This window comes from Humulus lupulus, chromosome 4 (assembly GCF_963169125.1).
Source record: "Humulus lupulus chromosome 4, drHumLupu1.1, whole genome shotgun sequence".
In the NCBI taxonomy this organism is placed as follows: domain Eukaryota; kingdom Viridiplantae; phylum Streptophyta; class Magnoliopsida; order Rosales; family Cannabaceae; genus Humulus; species Humulus lupulus.
In genome coordinates, this window is record NC_084796.1 from 30,802,359 (window position 1) to 30,828,949 (window position 26,591).

The 26,591-nt window shown below is 40.6% G+C and overlaps 1 protein-coding gene across 1 annotated transcript in view; it reads left to right on the plus strand.

Moving 5' to 3' along the window:
• The first annotated feature begins 6,223 nt into the window (after positions 1-6,223).
• LOC133832046 (uncharacterized) overlaps positions 6,224-26,591 on the plus strand; it is a 49,401-nt gene continuing 29,033 nt past the window's right edge. Inside the window, exon 1 of the mRNA XM_062262437.1 lies at positions 6,224-6,452. Coding sequence (XP_062118421.1) covers positions 6,224-6,452 — 229 coding nt within the window. The remainder of the gene's footprint in view (positions 6,453-26,591) is intronic.

Genomic DNA, 26,591 nt, shown 5'->3' on the forward strand with positions numbered 1-26,591 from the left:
CAACAGTTGCCTTTCACCTACCTCCTCCCAATGAAGTGGGGTTCTACACTTACGCCCGTACAACATTTCAAAAGGTGCCATTCTTATTGTGGTATGATAACTTTTGTTGTAAGTGAATTCCATAAGCGGTAGATATTTACTCTAAGACCCTGGAAAGTCTAAAGTACAAGCTCTTAGCATGTCTTCTAAAATTTGTATAGTACGTTCTGACTAACCATCTGTCTGAGGATGGAAAGTTGTGCTTAATAGGGCTGGGCATGGGTTGGGTTGGCTGGGTTGGAGGTGTTTGAATGAGCCAACCCAATTACATCAGCCTAGAAAATTCTAACCCATTTAAAACATTTTTAATATATAACCCAACCCTACTAATTACATTAAGGGTTGGGTTATAACCCATTTAAAAAAATCTATTCAAAATCTAAACAAAAATGTAGAAAAGATGATCAAATTAAAATCTAAAATGAAGAAAATAATGTCTTAGTAGTTTATACTACTAGTTAGTACATAATAACTCAAATATTACAGCATCCAAATTCGAAACACAAGTCTTAAAATCATTACAATCATCCAGGAGAAAGGCAGCTTCTAGGCCTCGAAGCTGTTAGACAAGCTCAAGAAGTAGTAGCGCTTATTAGACAGCGTATGCTTGCTGCTCAAAGCTGACAGAAAAGCTATGCGGATGCCAAGCGACGCGATGTGGAATTCCAAGTTGGAGATCAAGTCTTCTTGAAGATATCTCCTATGAAAGGTGTAAAGCGGTTTGGGAAGAAAGGCAAGCTTAGTCCCCGATTCATAGGTCCTTTTGAGATATTGGACAAAGTGGGAGTAGTTGCGTATAGACTAGCCCTACCGCCAGCATTAGCAGATAGTCACAACGTGTTCCACATCTTGATGCTACGCAAATATGTGTTAGACCCATCTCACGTCCTCAAGTACGATACAATAGCACTCCAGAAAGACTTAAGTTACGAGGAACGACCGGTTAGCATCCTAGATAGGGGGATGAAGTAGTTACGGTCCAAGAGCTTTCCTATAGTCAAAGTCCTATGGAGTAATAGTTCTGAACGAGAGGCAACGTGGGAGTTGGAGGAAGACATGCAAGGCCGGTATCCGGAGTTATTTGGTAAGTAAATTTCGAGGACGAAATTCTTTTTAGTAGGGGAGAATTGTAGTGTCCAAGAACTTTACTTAGCTAGTTAGATAGTAGTATAATAGTAATAATAGTATTATCTTTATGACTGTGGATTTTTGGTTCAGACCGGGATTTATTTGGACACTCATAGTAGTACTTGTAGATTTTCTAAGTTTAACCTATAATTTAGGAATATTAATTTTAACCTAAGGTTTGATTAATATGACTGATAGTGAGGATAATATTTATTATACTATAAGGTTTAGATAAGAATCAATTAGATAATAGAACATGTTATGTATGGGTTTATTAATGATTAAGTATTTTGAGGATTAAATTTATTAAGGTTAAATTTGAATACTCTAAGGTCAGTCAGCAGCTTTGAAAACGTTAGAGGGCTTAGTCAAGGCTGTTTAATCAATTTAAATTAAGCTAAAAATGTGTAATTTCGTGTTTAAATAATCAGCGTATGCCGATATATCGTAGCTATAGGGGGCGATATATCGCAGCATGAAGATACGAAAAACACGAAATGTTGCACGATTGCCTCGGGCATACTGGCCCAGGCGATATATCGCCTACAGGGGGCGATATATCGCCCCTCTCAGCATATTTTGAAAGTTTTCAAAAACGTTCTCCATTCAAACCTTCAACCTCTTGATGAGTCCAGCATCTGTTTGAACGAGTCTTCAGCCTCTGCTGAACGATAATTCAAATTATTTTCACTTAAAAAGCCATTATTTTTATTCAAATTAAAGGGAGATATTTTCATTCCTAAACTCTATAAATAGGACCTAGTACCCAGCCATTTATTCATCTATTACTCTAAGTTCAGAGGCTGCAAGTTGCTAGGTGAGTGTGAGAGTGTAACCACTTGGGTTGGGAATTATAAGCTTGATCACTATAAGCTTATCAAACACTTGGGGAAGTAAGGTTTATTCACATTTCGGTTCAAGGTTTAGATTGGTCATATAAGTCTTCAAGGTATTTCCAAACTCTAGTCCATTTCTGCATTATGTTCCTTAAAGTTCTCATAGTCTTCTACTCATTCTAACCTTATTCTTATTCTTGGTTAGGAAATCCAAGTTCTTAAGCACAAGGTTTTTGGTAAGTATATTTTGATAGCATAGTCCCTTTTTCACTTTCATCCCTTTTCTTCAATATACTCACCATATTATAAATGGTTTTTAGGAGTGTTCCAAGGTCCCAAATCAGTTCCCATATCCTGGTTATTTTGGTGAGGAAAATAGGATAGGATTTATGTGTTATATGATTTTATATGTTATCTTATGATTTTATGTTATGTAATATGTTATGTTAAGTATGATTGTAGACTTGGGCATATGACCTATATGACTAACAAGCCCCAAATAGATTATGGGCATATGACTTGCTTAGCTAGCAAGACCCCACTAATCTAATGGGCATATGACTTGCTTAGTTTATGGGACCCCAAGTAATAATGGCCATTATAGTATGTATGTGACATAAGTGTTATGGCATGTTTTTATGTTGCATTATGCATTTTTATGTATATGGCTATATGTTAGATTTTCCTTGCTGGGCATTAGGCTCACTCCTTTTTGTTTATATGTGCAGGAAAATAGTTTTAGTGGCGGGTAAGGTTCTTGGCAGCTTAGGGAATGTGTATTGAGGCGGAATGGATTCAAAGAGCCGAGAGTTTCGATTCGAGGATGTAGTTTTTGTTCTTATGGTTTTTATATGTATTTTTCCGCATTTTATTATGTAATCTCTTTTTAAATTATCATTATGTCATGTTTTGGTTTTAAAACAATGGGATCCCATATCCTAACTTAAATTTTATGTAAGTTTAACCTTTGTTTTTTTCAAAGTTTAAATAAAGTTATTATCTTATCACTTGTAAGTGATATTAAGAATTAGTGTTTATGTATAGTTTTCGTTAATGGTCCAAAGTCTAGAGTAGTTGGGTCATTACAGCCGCGGCTTATGTTTGTTTCTAAGGTGGAAATGGCTCTGTCAGAGGGGTGAGCCGCGGCATGGCTCTGGTGAGCCACGACCCTTAAGGGCATTTTTGGCTAGAAATTTGTTTTTAGCTTGGGGATTCAAGCCTTAGGCCTCAGGATCGATCCTACTACCTGATTTAGTAGGATTCGATGTCTCGGAGGCTAGGTTTTGGTTTGGGAACCCTTTGTTATCATTTTCATTGATGAATCCTATATTTTGGTTATGACCAGGTGACCGTTAAGGAATTAAAAGATTGGTCGTTCTCAAGGGTCGTTCTTTATATTAATTTTCACTCGAACCAGAGGTAAGAAAACAGTGTATGAATACAGTTGCACCCTGTTTATGTATATGACATGCTTGATTTGTTATTGAGGCATGTTGGTTGGTAAATGTGGACATGGATTGCATATTAAATGCTAGAGAATGTTGCTTACTGGTTTATGGCACTGACTAGTCAGGGACACTGACCTAAAGGTCAGAAATGGCATAGCGTCATGAACGTCGAGCCAAACGAAGATTAGATCTAATCGATATCAGCATTGAATGGCTCTATGGCATTAATGCTGTACCGACCCTAAAGTCGATGAACTTATAAGCGCTTGGCTAGTCTAAGACTAGTACTCAGAGCCAGGGCATAAGGCCCCGGTGACTGTTGTCACATGGCTAGGGAACGATGTTCCAGGGTTATGACTCTACGTCATGAGGAAGGTTATGTTGGTGACTATTCCCCATACACCTATCCTGATCAAACTTATAAAAGGATAACTTATCAGTTAACCCCTGGTGACCCTATCGTCACATGGCTAGAGGGAGCTGTACCCACTTTTGTGACTTTTGGTACTATCACCTATCTGTTTTGGACTGATAGTCCTGAATGTTTATTATGATCATTGTTGATATTACATCATGCTTTATTGTGTTTTCTTGTTGGGCCTTGGCTCATGGGTGCTATGTGGTGCAGGTAAAGGAAAAGAGAAGCTCACCCAACCTAGAGTGGAGAGCTTAGGTGGTGTTGTGTACATATGCGGCCGCTTGACCACCACGGCCAAGGAGTTCTCAGAGGGACTAGGGGGTTTACCCTATTTTTGCCGCTTAGGTCGGCGGGGATTGTAAATTTGAAACAGTAGTGACCATTTTGTACTTTAAACAACTTGTAAACATTTTGAATGTCTCATGAGCAGTTTATATACTTAATGAAATATATCCTTTCCTTTTTACTGGTTTTCACCTTAACTTGATAATAACACTTAGATCACGTTTTAACCAAAGGACTCGGGTAGTGGGTCAAATTTCCGGTTCACTGTTCACCGTAACTGTTCTGGGGTAGCCAGGGCGTTACACCCGTGATGGCCCTTGAGCAGAGGTACACTGGTATATTTCCCCTCCTAGCGTGGTATCGGCCAGGATGGTGGAAAAATATCCTAAGAAGTATGACTTCCTAGGGTTACCCTGTACAAACCAACACCCGACCAGAGGGCAAACGTGCCTGGAGGTGCCTACAGCGCCTGGTCGAGGTATCATATAGAAGCAAGGGAAATCTTGCTCTTGGATGAATTTTTCCGAGGGGTGGCCAATTATTTCGAGGTCGCTCCTTTCCAAATAACACCCAATGGATATAGAGTACTTTCAATACTCTATATCTTATACAACCACAAAAAATGGCCTGTGCCTACCCCGCATGAGATCAACTATCTATTCGATCTCAAATCCAACCCCAATTAGAACAACACGGGGTTCTTCCATTTTTATCACCAGGAATCTGCTCGCACATTCCTGAGTGACATAACCCATAGGTCCAATGTAGGAGGGTACTTCCAAGAGTACTTCATTATAACTGACTTGGTTGCCGACAACATGGCCTTCACACGAGGAGGTAAACTTTCAATCTCTGGTTGACATTTATCTAGTCATTTTGTCATCTTTCCTTGTCCTTAGTTGTTTTATGCTGCATCTAGGTCCATGGTACCGACCAGGCCCTACTCCAGAAATGGAGATAAGAGCCATAACTCTGGCCAGCATGAAGAATATTGAAAAAAGCATCAAGGAGCTGGTCACGGAGAGCAATTTAAGGTTGGTCGGCCTTCTAGAACCTCACCAGGAAGTGAGGGAATCTACTGCGGGGAGTGCCACTGGAGAGGGCACTGAAGGACAAGAAATCCTCAAGAAGCAACAATATGTGTCACAACCCCAAAGGCGACGACCAACGGGAGTGACCATTCGAGAACCATCCCCTAATACTCGACCAGATAATACCTCTACCCATCATGGGAGGGGAAAACAAAAACTACAGAAATACACCGACCCTATACTCGAATCTTCAGACGAGAACGGTATAGATTTCTCACTTCTAAATAACTTGCCCATCCCTTGTCCTTTATTTGATAGGGATGGCAACTTTAAATTTACGACCAGTAGTTTTATCTTGGACTTCTTTGAGGCAGAAAATGAGTGTAGCAGTAGCTCTTTAGATAATGTAGCGACCACTAATAATAGTTCGGGTATACTACTTAGAATTTCTTTTTAGTTTGTTCCTTTATTGTGTCAAACTATTTTTTGACATATCTGCTCATTTGTTCTTGTTTTGTAATCATGCCGTCCGACAATGCCTTTGATATCTATGCCTCCGCAGACACTCCACCAAGTAGAAAGAAGTCGAGCAGAAAAAACCCTGGAAAAGGTAGTTGGGAGCCTTCAAGAAAAGAGCTCGACCAGAGGACCCTCCAGCTCCCATTCCTTCTAAATCAACTACGCCTCCTCCTCGCATTGCTCCTTCCACCGACCAGGCAGGAAGATTTGTGGCTACAGATTTATTGAGCAATGCCTATAGCTCAACAAATGAAAAACTGCAAAAATTGTCCAAGCACCGTCACAATCAGGGAGCCTTTGCCTGTCTTCCTGCGTTGAACCCCAGCCAGGTCCTTGCTCGTGGGTTCAATGAACTTCTCAATGTAAGTTTCTTATGTATTGTGTTTTAGTCGAACAACATTTCCTTTGATTAGCTCTAAAAGCTTCATTCTTCTATTGTTTGCAGGGTATCTTGACCATGAACAACGACTGGCGTCGTGATGAAGAGGTCGGTGCAAAATATGCCGAGGAGATCAAGGCATGGGAACCAAGGAAAAGGCAGCAGCCGAGGAGATCAAGACATGCAAGGCCAATGTTAAAGTGGCTGATGACAAAGTCGCCAATTTAACTGAGGAGCTGAAGAGGAGCCAAGAAGAACTGGCCAAGGCTGTTGCTGCCAAGGAGAAGTTTAAGGAAGTCGTTGAGACTAACTACAAGGAAGCAACAAAACTTCAAGAGGATCTGGAGGCGAGCATGAAGGAGGCCACTTGTAACGCCCTGGTTACCCCAGAACAGTTACGGTGAACAGGAAATTTGACTCGCTACCTGGGTCCTTTGGTTAAAAACGTGTTCTAAATGTTATTAAAAGGCTAAGGTGGAAAATCAGTAAAAAGGAAAGGATGTGCTTTACTGAGTATATAAAACTATTCATGAGCTCATCAAAACATTTACAAGTTATTTACAACTCAAAATGGTCATTACTGTTTCAAATTTACAAACCCGCCGACCTAAGCGGCAAAAATAGGGTAAACCCCCTAGTTCCTCTGAGAACTCCTTGGCCGTGGTGGTCAAGTGGTCGCATATGTACACATCACCACCTAAGCTCTCCACTCAGGGCTGGGTGAGCTTTTCTTTCCCTTTACCTGCACCACATAGCACCCATGAGCCAAAGCCCAGCAAGAAAACACAGTATTGCATATAGACATTATCAAATGATTATCATTATAATCACACAGAGCTTATAGCTCTTAAACAGATGAGTGAATATCACTTGAGGTTCTAGAAAACCATACTGAAAACCATACTGAGTGACTGGAAAACAAGTCACTAACTTAACCAGAAGAGTGGCTGCTGGGTAAGCCACTAGCCTTTAACAGATGAGAGACTGATGGGTAAGTCTCTAACTTAACAGATGAGTGACTGATGGGTAAGTCACACAAGCGCGTATAGTATTCATCGAACTTGAGGTCGGTCTGGCATTAATGCTCTTTGAGTCATCCAATGCAGTTATCGATTATATCTAATCTTTATTGGCTTGTGTTGAACACGCTAAGGCCGTCCTGACTTATAAGTCAGCACTATGTGACCAGTGCCCAGTACCACTGCCGAACCTGACTAATAAGTCCCGGCTTCACAGTAGATACTGACACCTTTGCCAAATCTGACTAATGAGCCAGTACCATGCACAAGTGAGCAAGATTTTCTAAGCATTCAATAATCAATCCATGTCCACATTTACACATTCAACATGCTTTATGAACAACCATGCATGTCACAGCTTCTTGAATCGTGGGAGGAAATGGACAAAGGCGGCTTAAAGCTTAGAGTTAGGAACGGAGCGTTCGTTGCGGTCCAAGCTAAAGGAAGAGCTCGTCTGAAGTTCGGAAATAAATTTCTAATTTTAAATGATGTATTTTTTATTTTGGATTTTAGTAGAAACTTAATTTCAGTTTCCATGTTGCAATTAGAACATTTGTTATGACTTTCACAAGTTCTAATATATCTATTTCTTTCAATGGATCACAATTGTGTATTGCATGTCTGGAAAATGGGCTTTCTATTCTGCGACCTAACAAACTCCTCGCTCTTAACAATGATTTATTCAAAGTAGCTAAACCTAGGACCAATAAACGTCAAAAGATTGATAACAATAACATGACGTATTTATGGCATTTGAGACTAGGTCACATTGCCTATGATAGAATTCAAAGACTTACAAAGGACAAGCCTTTGAGGGAACTCACCTTAGGTGAATTACCTATCTGTGAATCCTGTCTTGAAGGCAAACTGACCAAGCGTCCATTCTCTGCAAAGGGTGATAGGGCCAAAGAACCACTTGGACTTGTGCATTCAGATGTTTGTGGACCTTTGAATGTACAAGCCACGGGTGGTTTTGAGTATTTCGTCACTTTCATTGATGATTACTCTAGATACTCATGTCTTTACCTAATACATAGGAAATCAAAAACATATTCAAAGTTTCAGGAATTCCTAGCAATGGCTCAAAACCAATTAGGTAAAATGTTAAAGATCTTGCTATCTTATAGGGGTGGAGAATATTTGGATATGCAGTTCCAAGATCATTTAACTGAACTTGGGATTTTATCACAACTTACTGCCCCAGGTACTCCGCAACAAAATGGTGTAGCAGAACACCAAAACAGATTTTATTGGAAATGGTTAGATGCATGCTTAGTTACTCAACTCTACCAACTTCATTATGGGGACATGCAATTGAAACTGCGAACGACATTCTCAATGTCGTGCCCTCCAAATCAATACCCAAAACACATTTAGAACTTTGGAATGGTCGTGAACCTAGTTTTCGCCATTATAGAATCTGGGGGTGTCCCGCCCACGCCCTGAGGAAAAAGGAGGGAAAGCTAGAACTGCAAACTGAAGTTTGCATGTTTGTTGGCTATCCTAAATGTACTCGGGGTGGACTTTTCTATAGTTATTCAGAAAGAAATTGTTTACTTCTACGAATGCTACTTTTCTGGAAAATGACTATGTCCAAAACTTCAAACCATCCAACAAAGTAGTTTTAGAGGAGATGGTTGAATAATTGACTCCAACCAATGTTCCATCGTCATCAACGCGAGTTGATGATGAAATTCCCACTCTTCATATCCAACCGACGCAAGTCGATTTAAATGAAGAAATTACCACTGTTCCTGAGCAAACAGTCACAGAGCCTCGTCATAGTGGGAGGGTTTCTAGGAACCTAGTTCGCTATGTTTTGGATGGTGAAACCAATATGGTTGTTGGTGACACTAGTGATGATGATTCGTTGTCTTTAAAACAGGCGATGGCTAGCCCTAAAAAGGAACTATGGCTCGAAGCCATGAAACATGAAATTGAGTCAATGTACTCAAATTCCGTCTGGGATCTTGTGGATGCACCTAGTGAATTTATGGCCATTGGGTGCAAGTGGATCTACAAGAAGAAAGGAGACGTTAATGGAAATATCGAGACTTATAAAGCTCGATTAGTGGCAAAGGGTTATACCCAAAGAGAAGGTGTGGACTATGAGGAAACTCTTAGTCTGGTAGCCATCCTCAAGTCCGTTCGCATCCTCCTATCCATAGAAGTTACTCTCGACAATGAGATTTGGAAAATGGATGCCAAGACAACTTTTCTTAATGGAAAGCTTGACGAAGTCATTTATATGGATCAGCCAGAAGGATTTAAAGTAGCTAGACAAGAAAGAAAAGTTTGCAAGTTGAATAGGTCTATTTATGGACTTAAGCAAGCTTCTCATTCCTAGAACCTTAGGTTTGACGAACATATCCACATAACGGTATCATTTACAAGGAACTAAGTGTTTTAAGGATAAAATACAATGAAGGGTAAAACAGTATTTTAGTCCCATCTCATTGTAGACCGTCTATAGAGGATCGAGTGGCAATTAGGGTTTTAACAATGGATAATTAATAACGTATCTATATTGTTTATAGAGCATTCTATGAATTCAAGAGTGCAATTTTGAGTCTTTAGTGGAGTCACGAGGAATTAATAAGTTAGTAAATTTATTTGTTAGATTTATGATAACTTATTGGAGCTTGATTTCATAGGCCCACGGTCCCCACTGTACCTTGGATAAAATCATCTAGATAGTCTCAATTAATTAATTTAATTATCAATTAGAATTATCAAAGTTGACCAGGTCAATTTTTGATAGTTTCATATAGTTATGTAATTTAGAGAAGAAAAGAGAAATCATGGTAGATTTATTAATTAAGATAAATTGGTATCTAAATTAATAAATAAGTTTAAATCAAGGTTCAAATTATAAGTAATTAATTTGATAAAGGATTTGAATAATTTTTTTTAATTTCAATAGAAAATAATACAAGCCTTGATTTTAAGTCCAATGGGCTTATAATTAATTGGGAAATTTCACAGGCCTAAAGCCCATGATAATTTCAACCTAGGGCTGATTATTTGCTATTATTTTATTAAATTTTTTAATTAAAAAAGTGACCTAATTGAGTCTATAAATGGAATGCTAAGTGAGAGTTGAAATCATAAGTTGAATCATGTAGAGTCCCAGAATATTTACTTTGTTATCTAGCTAGTAGTAGTTGTAGTATTTTAGATTTCGTGGATTTTGGTTCAAACCGGTACTTAGTTGGAAACTCCTAGCAATAGTTATGGATTTTATAAGTTTAACCTATAGCTTAAGAATATTAATTATAACATAAGGTTTGATTAATATTGCTGGTTATAAATATGATATTTATTATAACCTAAGATTTAGATAGAGCCATTAGGATTATGACACTTGTCATAATGCATGATTATTAAGGAGTTATTATTTTAATGATAAAATAAGGGAATATAAAACTTAGTCTTCACCAGAATCTGTTAAGGTCGTAATTTGACTTAGTCAAGGTAGTTATCCAACCTTAATTATGCTGAAAAAGTGCAATTACGTGTTTAAAATAATCACGTATGTCGATATATCGCAGCACTAGAGCCAATATATAACCTGACGCTGAATACAAAAAACACGTTGACATTGAACGATCATACGAACGGAGGCTCGGGATTAGGGTCCAGCCGATATATCGCCACATAGGGGTGATATATCGCCCATATTATCATTATTATTTTTTTGTTTTAATTTTTAAAAACCACCTTTGACTCCTTAGACCTACCTCTGTTAGTTTTGACTGAGTCTTCAGTCTCTGATTGACGAAAAATCAATTATCTTCAATTAAATTCATTATTTTTATTCAAGTCAAAATAGGGTTAGTTTCACTCCTTACCTCTATAAATAGGACCTAGTACCCAGCCCTTTCACTTACTCTTCAGCTGTGATCAGACTCCAAGGTGCTAGTGAGACCATAAGAGTGATACACTTGGGTTGGGAAAGAAAAAGCTTTACCATTCTTAAGCTTTATCAAACACTTGGGAAGTAAGGATTAGAGTATTTCAGTATTGGAGTTAGGCCAATCAATAAGGTCAACAAAGGTACCCTTATTCTTAAGTTCAATTCTGTTTGATTCCTTAGTTTCTTTAGTTTTCATTCAGGCTTTTACTTTTGTTACGGTTTTGTGGTTAGGTTTTTATGTTCTTTGAACTTAAGGTGTCTTTTCGGTAAGTTTTCTCTTGGTGGTTTAGTTCTTTCTCTTTCCTTTAGAAATACTCACTGTTCTATTACTGGTTTTAGGAGTATTCCAAGCCCCATATTTGTTCTCATATCCCGGTTCTTTTGGTAAGGAAAATAGGCTAGATCTTGTATGTTTGTATGATATGTTAGGCTTTTATGTTATGTTATGTATAATATGTTCTGATAAGTTTATGTTTTAATATGTTATGTTATGATTTACCCTACCTCAAATATTAGACACGGGACGTAGATGGGTTATCATACAATACATGTGATCTAACCTACCTCAAATATTAGACAGGGGATGTAGATGGTTTATCACATGTCATAATGGCCATTATTAGTATAGTCTTATATGGAATATGTTATAATATGTTTATAGTATATGTTATATTATGTTTATAGTATATGTGATGATATGTTTATAGCATATGTTATGATATGATTTTATGTGTATGTTTATGTTGTTAGTAGTTTTCCTTGCTGGGGCATTAGGCTCACTCCTTTTCTTTTAGTATGATGCAGGAAAATAGATGCAGAGGTGGAAGGATTCTTGGAAGCTTGGTGTGTGTATGGAGGTGAATGGAGTGGATGGGCTGCGTGTCGATTCGAGGAAAATGTTTCTTTTAGTCTCTTTAAATTACATTTTTATGTATTTTTCCGCATTTAGCTTTGTAAATTTTTTTATTAAAAGTTATGTTTTATTTTAAAACAATGAGCTCATTAATGAATTACAAATATTATCTTTAAAGTTTTCAATAAAGTTATGAATTTTCTTATGTATGTTTCTTCAAAGTTGTAGTTATGTCTAGTAGGTTTAATGACCTAAGTTTTATAGATAGTTGGGTCGTTACAAATCACAAGTTTTTGATAGGTTTTAGGTTCTCTCTACTGCAGAAGTCCTTTTCTAAGACTCATTACTCTTTTCTCTTCTTCTCTTTGTATCTATCTCATGTGTTGAGAATTGCCCACCTTAGTCTAGGTGATTCTAAGGATACTTTGGAAGACTGTGAAGAAAATTGAACAATAGTCTTGGTAATACTATGTGGCAGAAAGGATACAAGGGTTAGAGAAACTGAAGGAAGGACTCATTAATTCTGTTGCGTATAATGTAAGTATTCTTATCATTATTTCTCTTTGAATCAAATTTTAGAAACATGTTCTAGGTTGTCTCATATTAACTTGTTTAATATTAGATCTACATGAAAATAAATAAAGATCGTGTATAAGTTTTTCGAACAGTCTGTTCATCATACCGAACAACTTCTATCCTGGAAAGCGTACTGAGTAGTAACTGTTATTCATTTGTCAAGTGTACTCCGATCTCCTGGGCCTCTGGTGATAGTATGTCGAATAGTAACTTGTCGTATACCCCGCAGGTATACACCAACCAACCTGCGGGCATCTGCCCAGTCTGTTCCACATGACCAAGTTTAGTGCCACGTCAGTATGCGAATTTTTGGGATAAAATTTTCCCCCCAAGTTTACAACGGTGCTAAGCACCATGGAAACTTTCGCTCTGGGGACCATACCGTCCAGTCTGGTCAGAGGTACACACCCCTTGCTACGTGGCATAACACCTGATGTAGTTAATAGCCTTAATATTTCCAAAAAAATGACCTTTTAGTTCTTCCCCCCACTTTTTGGAACCATAAAGCACCATAATAGTCCTTCATTTAGTGTATCGCATGGTTTCCGAAGAGTGGTTGATGTATTTGATGGATGAGGCGAAGTGATTGGATGGGCGTGCTGACATGTCTGGATAGTTGTGCCTGCAATGGCTAAGGGGACTGTTGAGTGGACGGACGCATTGAATTCCTACATGGAGGAGCTCATTTTTCCTTGCTTATAAATAGGGATGCCCTTTCCTCCCCCCCCCCCCCCCCCCCTTCTTTCGCTCCAAATCTCCCAGTCTGTCCGAGAGATCTAGCCTATATTCTGATCCTTACATCACATCACGAACTCGTCCTCGGCGCCATAATACTGTAACAAGTAATTTTTCCAGTCTTATCTTTTTGTTATTTCTGTAACCCATGTAAGATGCTTTCTTTTCTCTTTGCATTTTATACATTGTGACTGTGAGTAATTTTCTTGATGAATCCCTAGATTTCTTAAATGTATGCTGCTTGAACACATAAATAGATGACTATTTTTAGTGGCCCTCGGTCTGGATAACCTTTTTTAACCTCTCACTTTGTAAAAACTGGGTTTTAACTTCCTCTTTTTGTTGATTTACGTGTGGTGTTCTTAAAAGAACATGAAGAACACCACTAAAAAACTGTTTTGGGGGAAAACCTTCCACTTTCTTGGGTTCCCTTGTTTTGAATTTGATCTACCCTCTATTCAGCATGTTGTCCTGTGTTTGTTCTGGGCTGGTCGGAATACCTTATGAATCCTTACCGACGAGTACAGTTCGGTGTTCTCGCCTCATATTTCCCTTTTTCTTGTATGCATAGAGGGGAGGTGACCACCGAACTGTGTTGTAAGACACCATTTGAAAGGACTGATGGCCCACATTAAACACACTAACCGTGGTATAGAGGAAAAAGACCCCCATGTGGCACGCTGTGCCACCACTTGGTTAAATACAGGGGGTCCCATCCGCTGAGGAAGAGCTGAGCCTTTTAGGGCAAGAGGGGGAAGCTGAAATCGACTATGCCATGGAGATCCATACCGAGGTCGTCCTTAACCCTGCCTCAGAGATGGTGGACGCCCCTTTGTACATGGTTCCTAAGAGCACGATTTCTGATAAGCAGCTGCAGAACATCAAAGAGCACTTCCATCTCGGAGACGTTTCCATCCTTAAGCCTGCTACTGTACAAACTATCGAGCACCCTGGGGCCCAATTCTGCGCCTGGAGTAGATCCCATATGAACACGGGTGCCGCCCTTCCTCTTCTGCCATACTTCTGCAGTGTGGAAAATTATTTCGGGCCCAAATTAGTCCTAAGGACATCCGATTCCTTTCAGCCCTCTATGTTTTATACCAATCCTTAAACTGGCCAGTACCGACTACACACTAGATAAACTATCTCTTTGACCTCAAATCCAGCCCTCAACAAGGTAGGTCGGGGTATTTTTATTTTAGCCACTGGGACTCCAATATTAACTTATCGATTATGCCAGCCAATAATTTGCCACAGACAACATCGTTGCTAATCACCTGTCCTTCTGTTGTAATGGTCCCTTTAGGTGGTCGGCCCCCACCAGAGAAATGGAGATAAAGGCCAAAAAACTAGCTGCTATGGATCCTTGTTACAAAGATCTGGTGGCCTTGACCACCGCAGAAAGACTTGTATCCGCTGGGCTCTACCCTGACCATAAGACGAGGGACAAGGATGCCACCCCTACTAGGCAATCGCTTTGGAAACCTTTGTCCAGCACTAAATTGCCTAGTCCACATCCTAGTAAGAAGCAAGCCAAAGCATTAATCCCCCTGTCCAGACCCTGCGTGGCTCACCGAACCAGGAGTTCGGCCGGGGTTTTCATCGAGGAGGCTGCCAAGCATGGCACTCCCAAAACTGCCATCACCACCCATCCTGGAAAGGGTAAGGAGGTTGTCATAGAGCGTATAGACTTAGACTCATCACATAGTGATGGGGGTCTTCCATTCGAGGCAGCCGACTACTCGGGGGGAGTTGAAGAGGGTGATCTGACTCTCTTTCCACAACTTACTTCTACTTTTTGCCTAATTATGATGATTTTTTTGTTTTTTTACTTTGACCTTGCTCGACACTTTTACTAATCCTTTGCCTTCATTTTGCAGATATGTTGTAATGCCCTACTTCCTTAGAGTCATTAATAAATGAGTTTAAATCGTTCCATTAGCTCGCTAATCAAGGATTTAGGTCAAAAGTGTAGCTAAAATTGTGACAAAAGTCGTTTAAAGGCATTTAATATAAAAACGTGGTCATTCATTGGAAACATAAAGAGTTAAACATTTGGGATCCCAAAATACTGTTTAGAAAATACTTTACATCTCAAAATACATTTAAGGTCGACTTAGGCAAAAAATTAACTATTACAGTACATTTCCCCAAAAATAATCCTAGCCATGGCGGCCGGGCAGGTTGAACATGTACTCGTCGCTCCGCGCTCTCCATAATTATGGTTGATCGACTTTTCCCTTGCCCTTACCTGCACCATAGAGCACCCTTGAGCTGAAGCCCAGCAAGAAAACTCAACACAAACAAATAACATATGCACATCTATCAATAGCATATAACAAAGCAGCCAACAGGCTAAACACATAGCGGCCATGCCGTCCCAGGTGCTTTACCAGGCCCTGGGTTCCCGGTCTTCACTGAGAGGATGTGTCCAGCATCCTAGGAGGGTCTTGCCCTAACGACCTGCACTCTACGTGCTCAATACCGATCCCAGCCCATTGTCGTACACGGCTCCCTGCCGTTCTCGGCATTTGCCATTTCTGGCCTTCGTCGTTCCCGGCCTTCGCCGTTCCCGGCCTTCGTCGTTCACTCACAAATATGCATCACATAATGTAATAACAGATAATTAAACATACACTAAACTTAACACTAGGGCTACTCCCTGCAATTCAATCAATAAGTCCATGCCCTATAATACAAACAAAAGGGCCACACCCTGCTCTATGGGTACAACAGTTTTCTTACCTGTGTCCCAAGCTATCTGAGCACTGCAATCCCAAGCACAGTCCTCTAACACAGGCCTTGTTGAAAACCTAGTCACAACATATTCATAATAGACATCCATCAAGTTCTAAACCAATAAATAACTTTGAGATATAATTCTAGCCTTCGGGACCTTAATTTCTACTAAAATGGGTAGTAGAAATTGTCTCGAGCGCCTAGGTTTGAGCCCCCAAGCCTAACCAAACCTAGAAACCAACCTAAGACTAAAATCCCTAGGCAGGTTGCGACCTGGCTTAGTGGGTCGTGACTTGCCCCCAAGTCAGAAAGCAAGGACCCAAGCCAAAGGGGAGGCAGGCCGCGACTTGGCTTAGTGGGTCGCGGCACGCCCCCATCTCAGAGAGCACACCCAAGCCACATGCACTGCGGTGCCCCGGGGATAGGTCGCAACCTGCCCAGAGCTTCAAACTAAGTTCTAGCCAAAATTCAAAACCAAGCCCAGAGTTTTTATTCCCACAGTCTAAACATCACAAATAAACTTATAAGCAATTCATACTCTCATAAGACACCAAAATTCAAACCAAAAACAGCTAACAAAACGAGACCTCATGCAAGCTTAAGTTCTAAAAACAAAACCAGCAGAATTCAAATTGATGATCAGGTTTAAGAGCTTACCTTTGAACTTAACTAAGCCTTTGAACTAATTCCCTGAGTTCCAAGTTTCTAGCCTCCCAAATTTCAGCCTTGAACCCTTGAATTTCTGGCCTAAAATCCTTCAAAAACTCTTCAAACACCAAGCACCATAGAGAGAGAAGGTGAAAATCGAAGGAGAGAGAGACTTGAGAGTTTCTGCCTTGTTTTTTTTTTCTTAGTTCCAATGTTTTCTCTAGCCACTAAGTGTATACCCAATCTTAAGAAAAGATTAAAATGACCCTTAAGTCTACCCAAATCTTCAAGTGCCATCAAGGGGAATTTCATCAATTGCCAAGTCCCGATAATTCCTCGAGTGTTCCCAGAAATCCCCATTTAATCCCGACATGTCTAAATAATTATTAAAATACTACTCGTTACTCAATAGTTCTCGAACACATATAACATTGTCAATATACCCCTAGGCTCCTCCCGAGCTAGGTATTTGACCCTGTTGTGACTTTCTAGATAAACTGCTCTTTAGGACCGTCTCGGATCGTGCATCACAAATATATCACAACTCACTTGTGGTATCACTCACAATATACACAAGTATTGCATTTATGCCCTCAACAGGCTAAAATTATAGATATGCCCTTATAACCAAATTGGGCCCACATGCATATTTAATTCACCTAAACATACATTTCTAATCACATAATCACGAAAATCATATAATAACGTAATTAAATCAGTTATTTCCCTTCCAACACGCTAATCAAGGTCCTAAGCCTTATTAGCAAGTTTGGGACGCTACAACTATCCCTTCCTTACAAAAATTTCGTCCTCGAAATTACCTGAATAACTCGGGATACCGATCTCACATATCTGTCTCAAGTTCCAAGTTTCCTCTTCCACTTTTTTGTTCCTCCACAACACTTTTACTAAGGTGATGGTCTTGCTCCACAAGACTTTATCCTTTCGGTTGAGAATCTGAACAGGCTTCTCCTCATACGACAAATCTTGATCCAGCTTCAAGTTCTCATAACTCAGCACGTGCGTGGAATCTGATACATACTTCTAGAGCATGGATACGTGAAACACATGATGAGCCCCTGATAGAGCTAGAGGCATCGCCAATCTGTAAGCTACCTCTCCAACCCGTTCCAAAATCTCAAAGGGGCCAACAAACCTAGGGCTCAGCTTGCCCTGTACACCAAACTGTTTCACTCCTCTCAAGGGAGAAATTTTGAGAAATACATGGTCACCGACTTGAAACGCTACGCTCATGCGTCTCAATTCTGAGTAACTCTTCTGGCGACTCTGGGAGGCGAGCATTCGAGCTCTAATATTTTCAATTGCCTCATTGGTCCTCTGAACAATCTCAGGACCAAGATACCTTCTCTCACCCGTCTCATCCCAATGGATAGGTGATCTACACTTCCTCCCATATAACATTTCATACGGAGCCACTCTGATAGTCGCTTGATAACTTTTATTGTATGAAAACTCAATCAAAGGAAGATACTTACTCCAAGATCCCCCAAAGTTCAGCACACATGCTCGTAACATATCCTCCAGTATCTTAATCATCCTCTCAGACTGTCCGTCCGTCTGAGGATGATAAGTGGTAATAAACCACAACTGCGTGCCCATAGCCTTCTGCAGGCTCCCCCAGAACTTGGAGGTGAAGGTGGGGTCCTTGCCGGATACTATCGACCTCGGAGCCCCATGTAGTCGCACAATTTCCTTCACATACAATTCAGCATACTGCTCCACAATATAAGTTGTCCTAACAGGTAAAAAGTGGGCGAATTTGGTATACCTTCCACAATCACCCACACAGAATCATGTTGTCCCATTGTCTTCGGTAATCCAACCAGGAAATCCATGGTCATATCCTCCCATATCCACTCTAGAATCCTTAGAGGCTACAACAATCTTGCTGGCCTCTGATGTTCAGCCTTTACCTGTTGACAAGTTAAACACTTTGCCTCATAATCTACCACATCCCTCTTCATTCCTGGCCACCAATACAGAGCTCTCAAATCTTGGTACATCTTCGTTGTACCCAGATGTAAAGAGTAGGTAGTGGTATGAGATTCATCCAAGATCTCTCTCCGAATACCGAAATCCATTGTAACACAAATCCGACCTCTATACTTCAGTAGTCCCATCACCGAAATAGAGAAGTCCTTAGCCGCTCCAACTAAAACGCTCTCTTTGTGCTGTCTCTCAACTGGGGATCCTCCCCCCTATGCCTCCTTGATCCTCTCAAGGAGCGTAGACTAAAGAGTTATGTTGGCTAACTGACAAACTGCCAACTCTATACCCACTCTAGTCATCTCTTTAGGTAACTTATCTGATATCTGCCTCGAAATGAACAATTTTCTTGGGCCCTTTCGACTCAGTGCGTCGGCCACTTCATTGGCCTTCCCAGGGTGATATAGAATATCACAAATGTAATCCTTTACTAATTCTAGCCAACATCTTTGGTGCATATTCAGATCTTTCTGAGTAATGAAGTACTTCAAACTCTTATGGTGAGTGTATATTTCACACTTCTCACCATACAAATAATGTCTCCAAACCTTAAGTGAAAATACCACCGCCACCAATTCCAAATCATGTGTGGGATACCTCTGTTCATATTCCTTCAACTGTCTCGACGCATAGGCTATTACCTTTCCAACTTGCATCAGAACACATCCCAAACCCTGTCTAGAAGCATCACAATAGACTACAAACTTCTCACTGTCTAACGGAAAACTTAATACTGGAGCGGTGATCAGTCGCCGCTTCAATTCCTTTAAATTGTTCTCACACCTATTTGTCCATACATACTTAGTCTTCTTACGTGCCAGTTTGGTCAATGGTGTGGCTATTCTGGAGAATCCCTCGACGAACCGCCGATAGTAACCTGCCAATCCCAAGAAGCTCCTAACCTCTGGTACACAACTCGACCTAGGCCAATCTCTCACTTCTTCAATCTTGCTTGGTTCAACTAGAATCCCCTCCTTACTAACAATATGACCCAGAAATGTTACTTGCGGTAACCAAAACTCACACTTGCTGAACTTAGCATATAACCTATACTCTCTCAATCGTTGTAATACCAGACGTATATGTTGCTCGTGCTCTGTCTCTGACTTAGAGTACACCAGTATGCCATCAATGAAGACCCTATTCATCAAGCCCATAAAGGCTGTTGGGGCATTGGTTAATCTAAAAGACATAAACAGGAATTCATAGTGTCCATACCTCGTGCAGAAAGCGGTTTTTGGTATGTCCTCCTCTTTAATCCTTAACTGATGGTAGCCTGACTGGAGATCGATCTTAGAGAACACTCTCTTCCCCTGAAGCTGATCAAACAAGTCGTCGATCCTGGGTAGTGGGTACTTGTTCTTAATGGTCAACTTGTTCAGCTCCCTGTAGTCAATACACATCCTTAAGGATCCATCCTTCTTCTTAACAAACAATATTGGAGCACCCCATGGCGAAAAACTCGGTCTAATGAATCCTAAATCTAGTAACTCTTGCAACTGAATCTTCAGTTCCTTCAATTCTGCCGGAGCCATTCTATAAGGCGTCCTAGATACTGGTTCCACCCCTGGTGCCAACTCTATAACAAAATCGATCTCACAGTGTGGCGGCAACCTTGGAAAATCTACAGGGAACAAATTTGGAAACCCATATATCAGTCTAGTCTCACTCAGCCCAACCGACACAACTCTAGAGGTATCCACAATGTTTGCTAGGAATCATATGCAACCCTCTTGCATTAGGCCTCTAGCCTTCAATGTTGAAATCATAGGTACTCGCAGTCCACTCACCATCCCCACGAATATAAATAGTACCTCCCCTTCCGGTTCAAAAGTCACCATCCTATGCTTGGAGTCTATCGTCGCCCCATACTTCGATAACTAATCCATCCCTAGGATCATATCGAAGTCATCCATTCCTAACTTAATCAGATCAACAGATAACTCCCTACTGTCTATCTCTACCAGCAATGCTCTAATCTATCTCCTAGAGACTACCAGTTCCCCAGCTAGCAACAAGGTCTGAAACCCCTAGCATACAAATCATTAGGTCTACACAACTGATCTATCACTCTAGCAGAAATAAATGAATGGTAGCCCATGAATCAATCAATGTTGTAAAAGAAGAACCAGCACTAAAAATCTGACCTGTCACGACTGAGGGGCTAGCCTCAGCCTCCGTCTTGATCAAGGTAAATACTCTGGCAGGAGCAAGACTGACGCTTTGTTTCGGCTTTTCCTTTCTGGCTTGTGGGCAATCCTTCCTCAGATGACTGATGCTCCCACAAGTAAAGCAGGCCCTGATCCTGCATTCTCCCTGATGTCGTCATCTGCATCGAGGACACACTGGGAAATTCCTCCAGTTGTCTCCCTTGCTCTGACGACCACTGAAAGCACCCCGTGCCATCCTATCCGAGCCAGGAGGAACAAAAGATTCTGGGGTCCTTTTCTTCTGCTCACTTGGGCCACTATCCCGACTAGATCCAGTAAAAGGAGGCACCGTCCTCCGAGCATCGCGCCTAGCAACTTCCTCTCTCCATATTTTATCCTCGGCGTCCTCAGCTGTAAAGGCCATGTCCATTACCTGTGCATAGGTGGTAGTCCCCATATCAAAAGTTATCTTGACATCACGGGCGATCGTGACATTCAATCCCGGCACAAACCGATCTCTCTGTGCCATGTCAGTCGGCACTAGATCCGGCACGAACTTCGCTAACTGATCAAACTTCAGAGCATACTCAGTAACCGTCATTCGATTCTGAGTCAGGTTGGTAAACTCATCAACCTTTGTAACTTAGACTGCGACACAATAATACTTCTAATTAAAAATGTTTATGAACTCTTCTTAGGTCATAACTGCAACATTCCTTCTCTACGATACAACATCCCACCAAATGCAGGCGTCTTCTCTCAACATGTAGCTGGCGCAAGCTACTCTCTCATTCCCTTACATCCTTATGAAATCCAGGATGGAAGAAATCATGTTCATCCATTGCTCTGCCCGCAGTGGGTCTGGTCCACCCTCGAAGGTGGAATGATGCTACTTCCTGAACCTTTCAGACAAAGGTTCCCATCTATTTTCCACAGTAGGCTGGGCTGGCACTGGTGCCACAGCCTGTGGGACCTGCAACCCAATGCCTTGAGGAATGGCCTAATTCCTTAATTGTCAAAGCTCTTCTTCTGTTCGGTGAAGTCTAGCTTCCATCTCGGTGAATAACTGTTGCCAATTCGGTGGGACAGGTGGAGGGTCCTAACCCTGCTTGTCATCCTCGGCCTTATTGTCGCGGAGTCTGATTGATCGACGTGGCATCACAACAAAATTCCTGCAATCAATGACACTACTCATCAGGCATGCTAACAACATCCAAAACCACCTCCCAATTCACATCAACAAATCACAACCAACAAATCCACATATCACAGATAACATACAACAATCAAGGGGGCCATGCCCCTAGCATCATGCATATGTCAACTCATTCATCATGCTCTATTAAAATACTCAGGCAAACAGAGTATTTTAACAAACAATCAATAATTACCAACCAACCCTGAGTCGAGCCTGTCACTGGCAGCGAGCGTACATGTTCGGTCGATCTCCAGGAACCATAAACCTTGGCTCGCTCTGATACCAAGTTGTAACGTCCTACTTCCTTAAAGCCATTACTAAGTGAGTTTAAATCGTGCCATTAGCTCGCTAATCGAGGATTTAGGTCAAAAGTGTAGCTAAAATTGTGACAAAAGTCATTTAAAGGCATTTAATATAAAATCGTGGTCATTCATTGGAAACATAAAGAGTTAAACATTTGGGATTCCAAAATACTGTTTAGAAAATACTTTACATCTCAAAATACATTTAAGGTTGACTTAGGCAAAAATTCAACTATTACAGTACATTTTCCCAAAAACAACCCTAGCCGTGGTGGCCGAGCAGGCCGAGCATGTACCTGTCGCTCCACACTCTCCATACTCATCGTTGAATGACTTTTTCCTTACCCTTACCTGCACCATAGAGCATCCGTGAGCCTAAGCCCAGCAAGAAAACTTAACACAAACAAATAACATATGCACATCTATAATTAGCATATAACAAAGTAGCCAACAGGCTAAACACATAGCGGCCATGCCGTCCCAGGCGTTTTACCAGGCCCTGGGTTCGCGGTCTTCACCGAGAGGATGTTTCCAGCAACCTAGGAGGGCCTTGCCCTAACAGCCTACACTCTGCATGCTTAATACCGATCCTAGCCCCTTGCCGTACACGGCTCCTTGCCGTTCTCGGCCTTTGCTGTTTCCGGCCTTCGCCGTTCCTGGACTTCATCGTTCACTCACAAATATGCATCACATAATGTAATAACAGATAATTAAACATACGCTAAACTTAAACACTAGGGATACGCCCTGCAATTAAATCAATAGGGCCACGCCCTACAATACAAACAATAGGGCCACACCTTGCTCTACAGGTACAACAATTTTCTTACTTGTGTCCCAAGCTATCTGTGCACCACAATTCCAAGCACAGTCCTTTAACACGAGCCTCGTTGAAAACCTAGTCACAACATATTCATAATAGTCATCCATCAAGTTCTAAACCAACAAATAACTTCGAGATATAATTCTAGCCTCTAGGACCTCAATTTCTACTAAAATGGGTAGTAGAAATTGTCCCGAGCACCTAGGTTTGAACCCCCGAGCCTTACCAAACCTAGAAACCAACCTAAGACTAAAATTCCTAGGCGGGTTGTGACCTGGCTTAGTGGGTCGCAACTTGCCCCCAAGTCAAAGAGCAAGGACCCAAGCAGGGGAGGCGGACCGCGACTTGGTTTAGTGGGTCGCGGTGCACCCCCATCTCAGAGAGCATACCCAGGCCAACAGGCCACACTCGCCGCGGCGCCCCAGGGCTAGGTCGCGGTGCGCCCCCTTCGTGTGATAGTCAGAATCTCATGATCCGCAGGGGGAAAGATTGGGTAAAAGTTGTGCTATCCCACACCACCTGGGGAAGGTCAAGTGTGTTGATTCTAAGACTGTATAGGTATGGGACTACACATTTGAAGAGGGCTTAAATGGATTGATGGGTACTACCTATGCCAACAAGATGCATCTTCTTTTAGGTAGCCCATCACTTGAGAACTCCAAAGTTAAGCTTGCTTGACTTGGAGTAGTCTCATGATGGGTAACCTCTTGGGAAGTTTTCCCAGGAAGCGTACGAGTGAGGAAAAATCACGTAGGAAATATTCGTGTTGGTTTACAGGGCCAGTCGTCATTCCAGGAAGCGGCCATAGTGGCGTGGGGCGTTACAAATGGTATCATAGCCTTGAACCAACCAGAAGTGTGGCCAATGGGGACGTTGGACCCCTAAGGGGGTGTGATTGTGACAGTTAGAATCTTGTGATTCGCAGGGGGAAAGACCGGGTAAAAGTTGTGCAATCCCACACCACCCAGGGAAGGTCAAGTGTGATGATTCTAAGACTCTGTAGGTATGGGACTACACAGTTGAAGATGGCTTAAATGGATTGACGGGTACTACCTATGCCAACAAGATGCATCTTCTTTTCGGTAGTCCATCACTTAAGAAATCCAAAGTTAAGCGTGCTTGACCTCGAGTAGTCTCATGTGGGTGACTTCCTGGGAAGTTTTCCCAGAAAGCATGTGAGTGAGGAAAAAGCATGTTGGAAAGACTCGTGTTGGTTTGTAGGGTTAGTCGTCATTTCTAGAAAGCAACCATAGTGACGTGGGGTGTTACATTTTGAGCCCAGAAATTTTGGGTTTCTTCTCCTCTTTCCAGCCAAAAACCACAAAGCTTCAATTTAAGTTCTAGCCAAAATTCAAAACCAAGCCCAAAGTTTTTATTCCTATAGTCTAAACATCACAGCTAAACTTCTAAGCAATTCATACCCTCACAAGACACCCAAATTCAAACCAAATACAACTAACAAAACCAGACCTCATGCAAGCTTAAGTTTTAACAACAAAACCAGCAGAATTCAACTTGATGATTAGGTTTAAGAGCTTACCTTTGAACTTAACTTAGCCTCTGAACTAATTCCCTAAGTTCAAGGTTTCTAGCCTCCCAAGTTTCAGCCTTGAACCCTTGAATTTCTGGCCTAAAATCCTTCAAAAATTCTTCAAACACCAAGCACCATAGAGAGAGAAGGTGAGAACTGAAGGAGGGAGAGACATGAGATTTCTGCCTTGTTTTTTTTTCTTAGTTCCCTTGTTTTCTCCAGCCACTAAGTGTATACCCATTCTTAAGAAAAGACTAAAATGCCCGTTAAGTCTACCCAAATCTTCAAGTGCCATCAAGGGAAATTTCGTTTAATCCCCGTTTAATCCCAACATGTCTAAATAATTATTAAATTACTACCCGTTACTCAATAGTTCCCGAACACATATAACATTGTCAAAATACCCCTAGGCTCCTCCCAAACCGGGTGAAATTTCATTTTTTTTTTATGATTACCAACTTAATTATTTAAATTAAATAATTAATTGTTGAACTGTTACAGAAATGTTTAAACAGATACAAAGACTGTTTGAACACAAACCAGATATGTTTAAACAGTTTGTGACCAGAAGATAAAAACGAACATAAAGTAAAGAACACACGAATTTTTATGTGGTATCAGCAATCTTTGCAGATTGCTACTAGTCCACGAGGCCACGCCCAGAGAATGAAATTTATTAGAAGAATATCTAAATGATTACAAAACCAAATTGACTTATACAAATAAAGACTCCCTCTTGAATTTGTCGCAACTGTTGTAATCTAAATTCCTAATCAAATTTCTGAAGTGCTAAGATCTTGAACTCCCTTCAAATCATAACACTTGCACTTTTCCTCCCGAAAAGTGACTCACATACAAGACTTCTCCCGAAGCTTGATGACCAATGTCCAAGTGTGTTCAACCTGCACAATTAACACAAAGAAAACAATACAGAAGTACACTGTAATAAACCACTAAGAACTTGCTGGACTCAAGTTCTTCACATAATAAAAAGTCTCTCTAAAACTTGAAAAATATTTGGAAAATAATACACCAAGAGAGATGATAAAAAACCAGCGACCTAAGGATGATTATATACTTTTTAGAATCCCTTTAGGTCGTGGAAAACAAATCAGAAACCAATCAGCCAATAAATGGAAAATCTTCCAAAACAGGAAAGTCAGAATCTGTTCAAACAGACTGGCAATCCGTTCAAACAGATTCATTGAACCTGGACAGTTTTTTAAACCCAGTTTTCCTAAATAAATAAGGAAACAATATATACATTATCTTTGCAAGATGAACACGATTTCTAGACAAATAAATCAAATCAAAAAATAAAATAAATACCAATAATTTCCAATTCAAGAAAAGATATTCTTTTATAGAAAATTATATATTTATTTTATTAACATATATATAATAATCTGATTATAAAAAGACACATTTCAACAAAACAGGAAACTACCCATTTTCGAAATTTACCACTCAATATTACAAAACAGGAAACTACCCATTTCGAAAATACTCATTTAATTAATTTTGTCAAAATTGTCAAATATGCCAATAAAGGATTTTACATCGGGTATTTGACCCCGTTGTGACTTTCTAGATAAACTGCTCCTTAGGATCGTCTTGGATAGTGCATCACAAATATATCACCACTCACTTGTGGTATCACTCACAATATACACAAATATTGCATTTATGCCCTCAACGGGCTAAAATTACAAATGTGACAGTCAGAATCCGGGGAAAGACCGGGTAAAAGCGGTGCAATCCCATATCGCCTGGGGAAGGTCAACTGTGATGATTCTAAGACTGTTTAGGTATGGGACTACACAATTGAAGAGGGCTTAAATTGATTGACGGGTACTACCTATGCCAACAAGATGCATCTTCTTTTTGGTAGCCCATCACTTGAGAACTCCAAAGTTAAGCGTGCTTGACCTGGAGTAGTCTGACCTCCTTGGAAGTTTTTGTTGGGGTTTTATGCCCTAATTAAAACCCAAATTCTTTGTAATCTCATTTT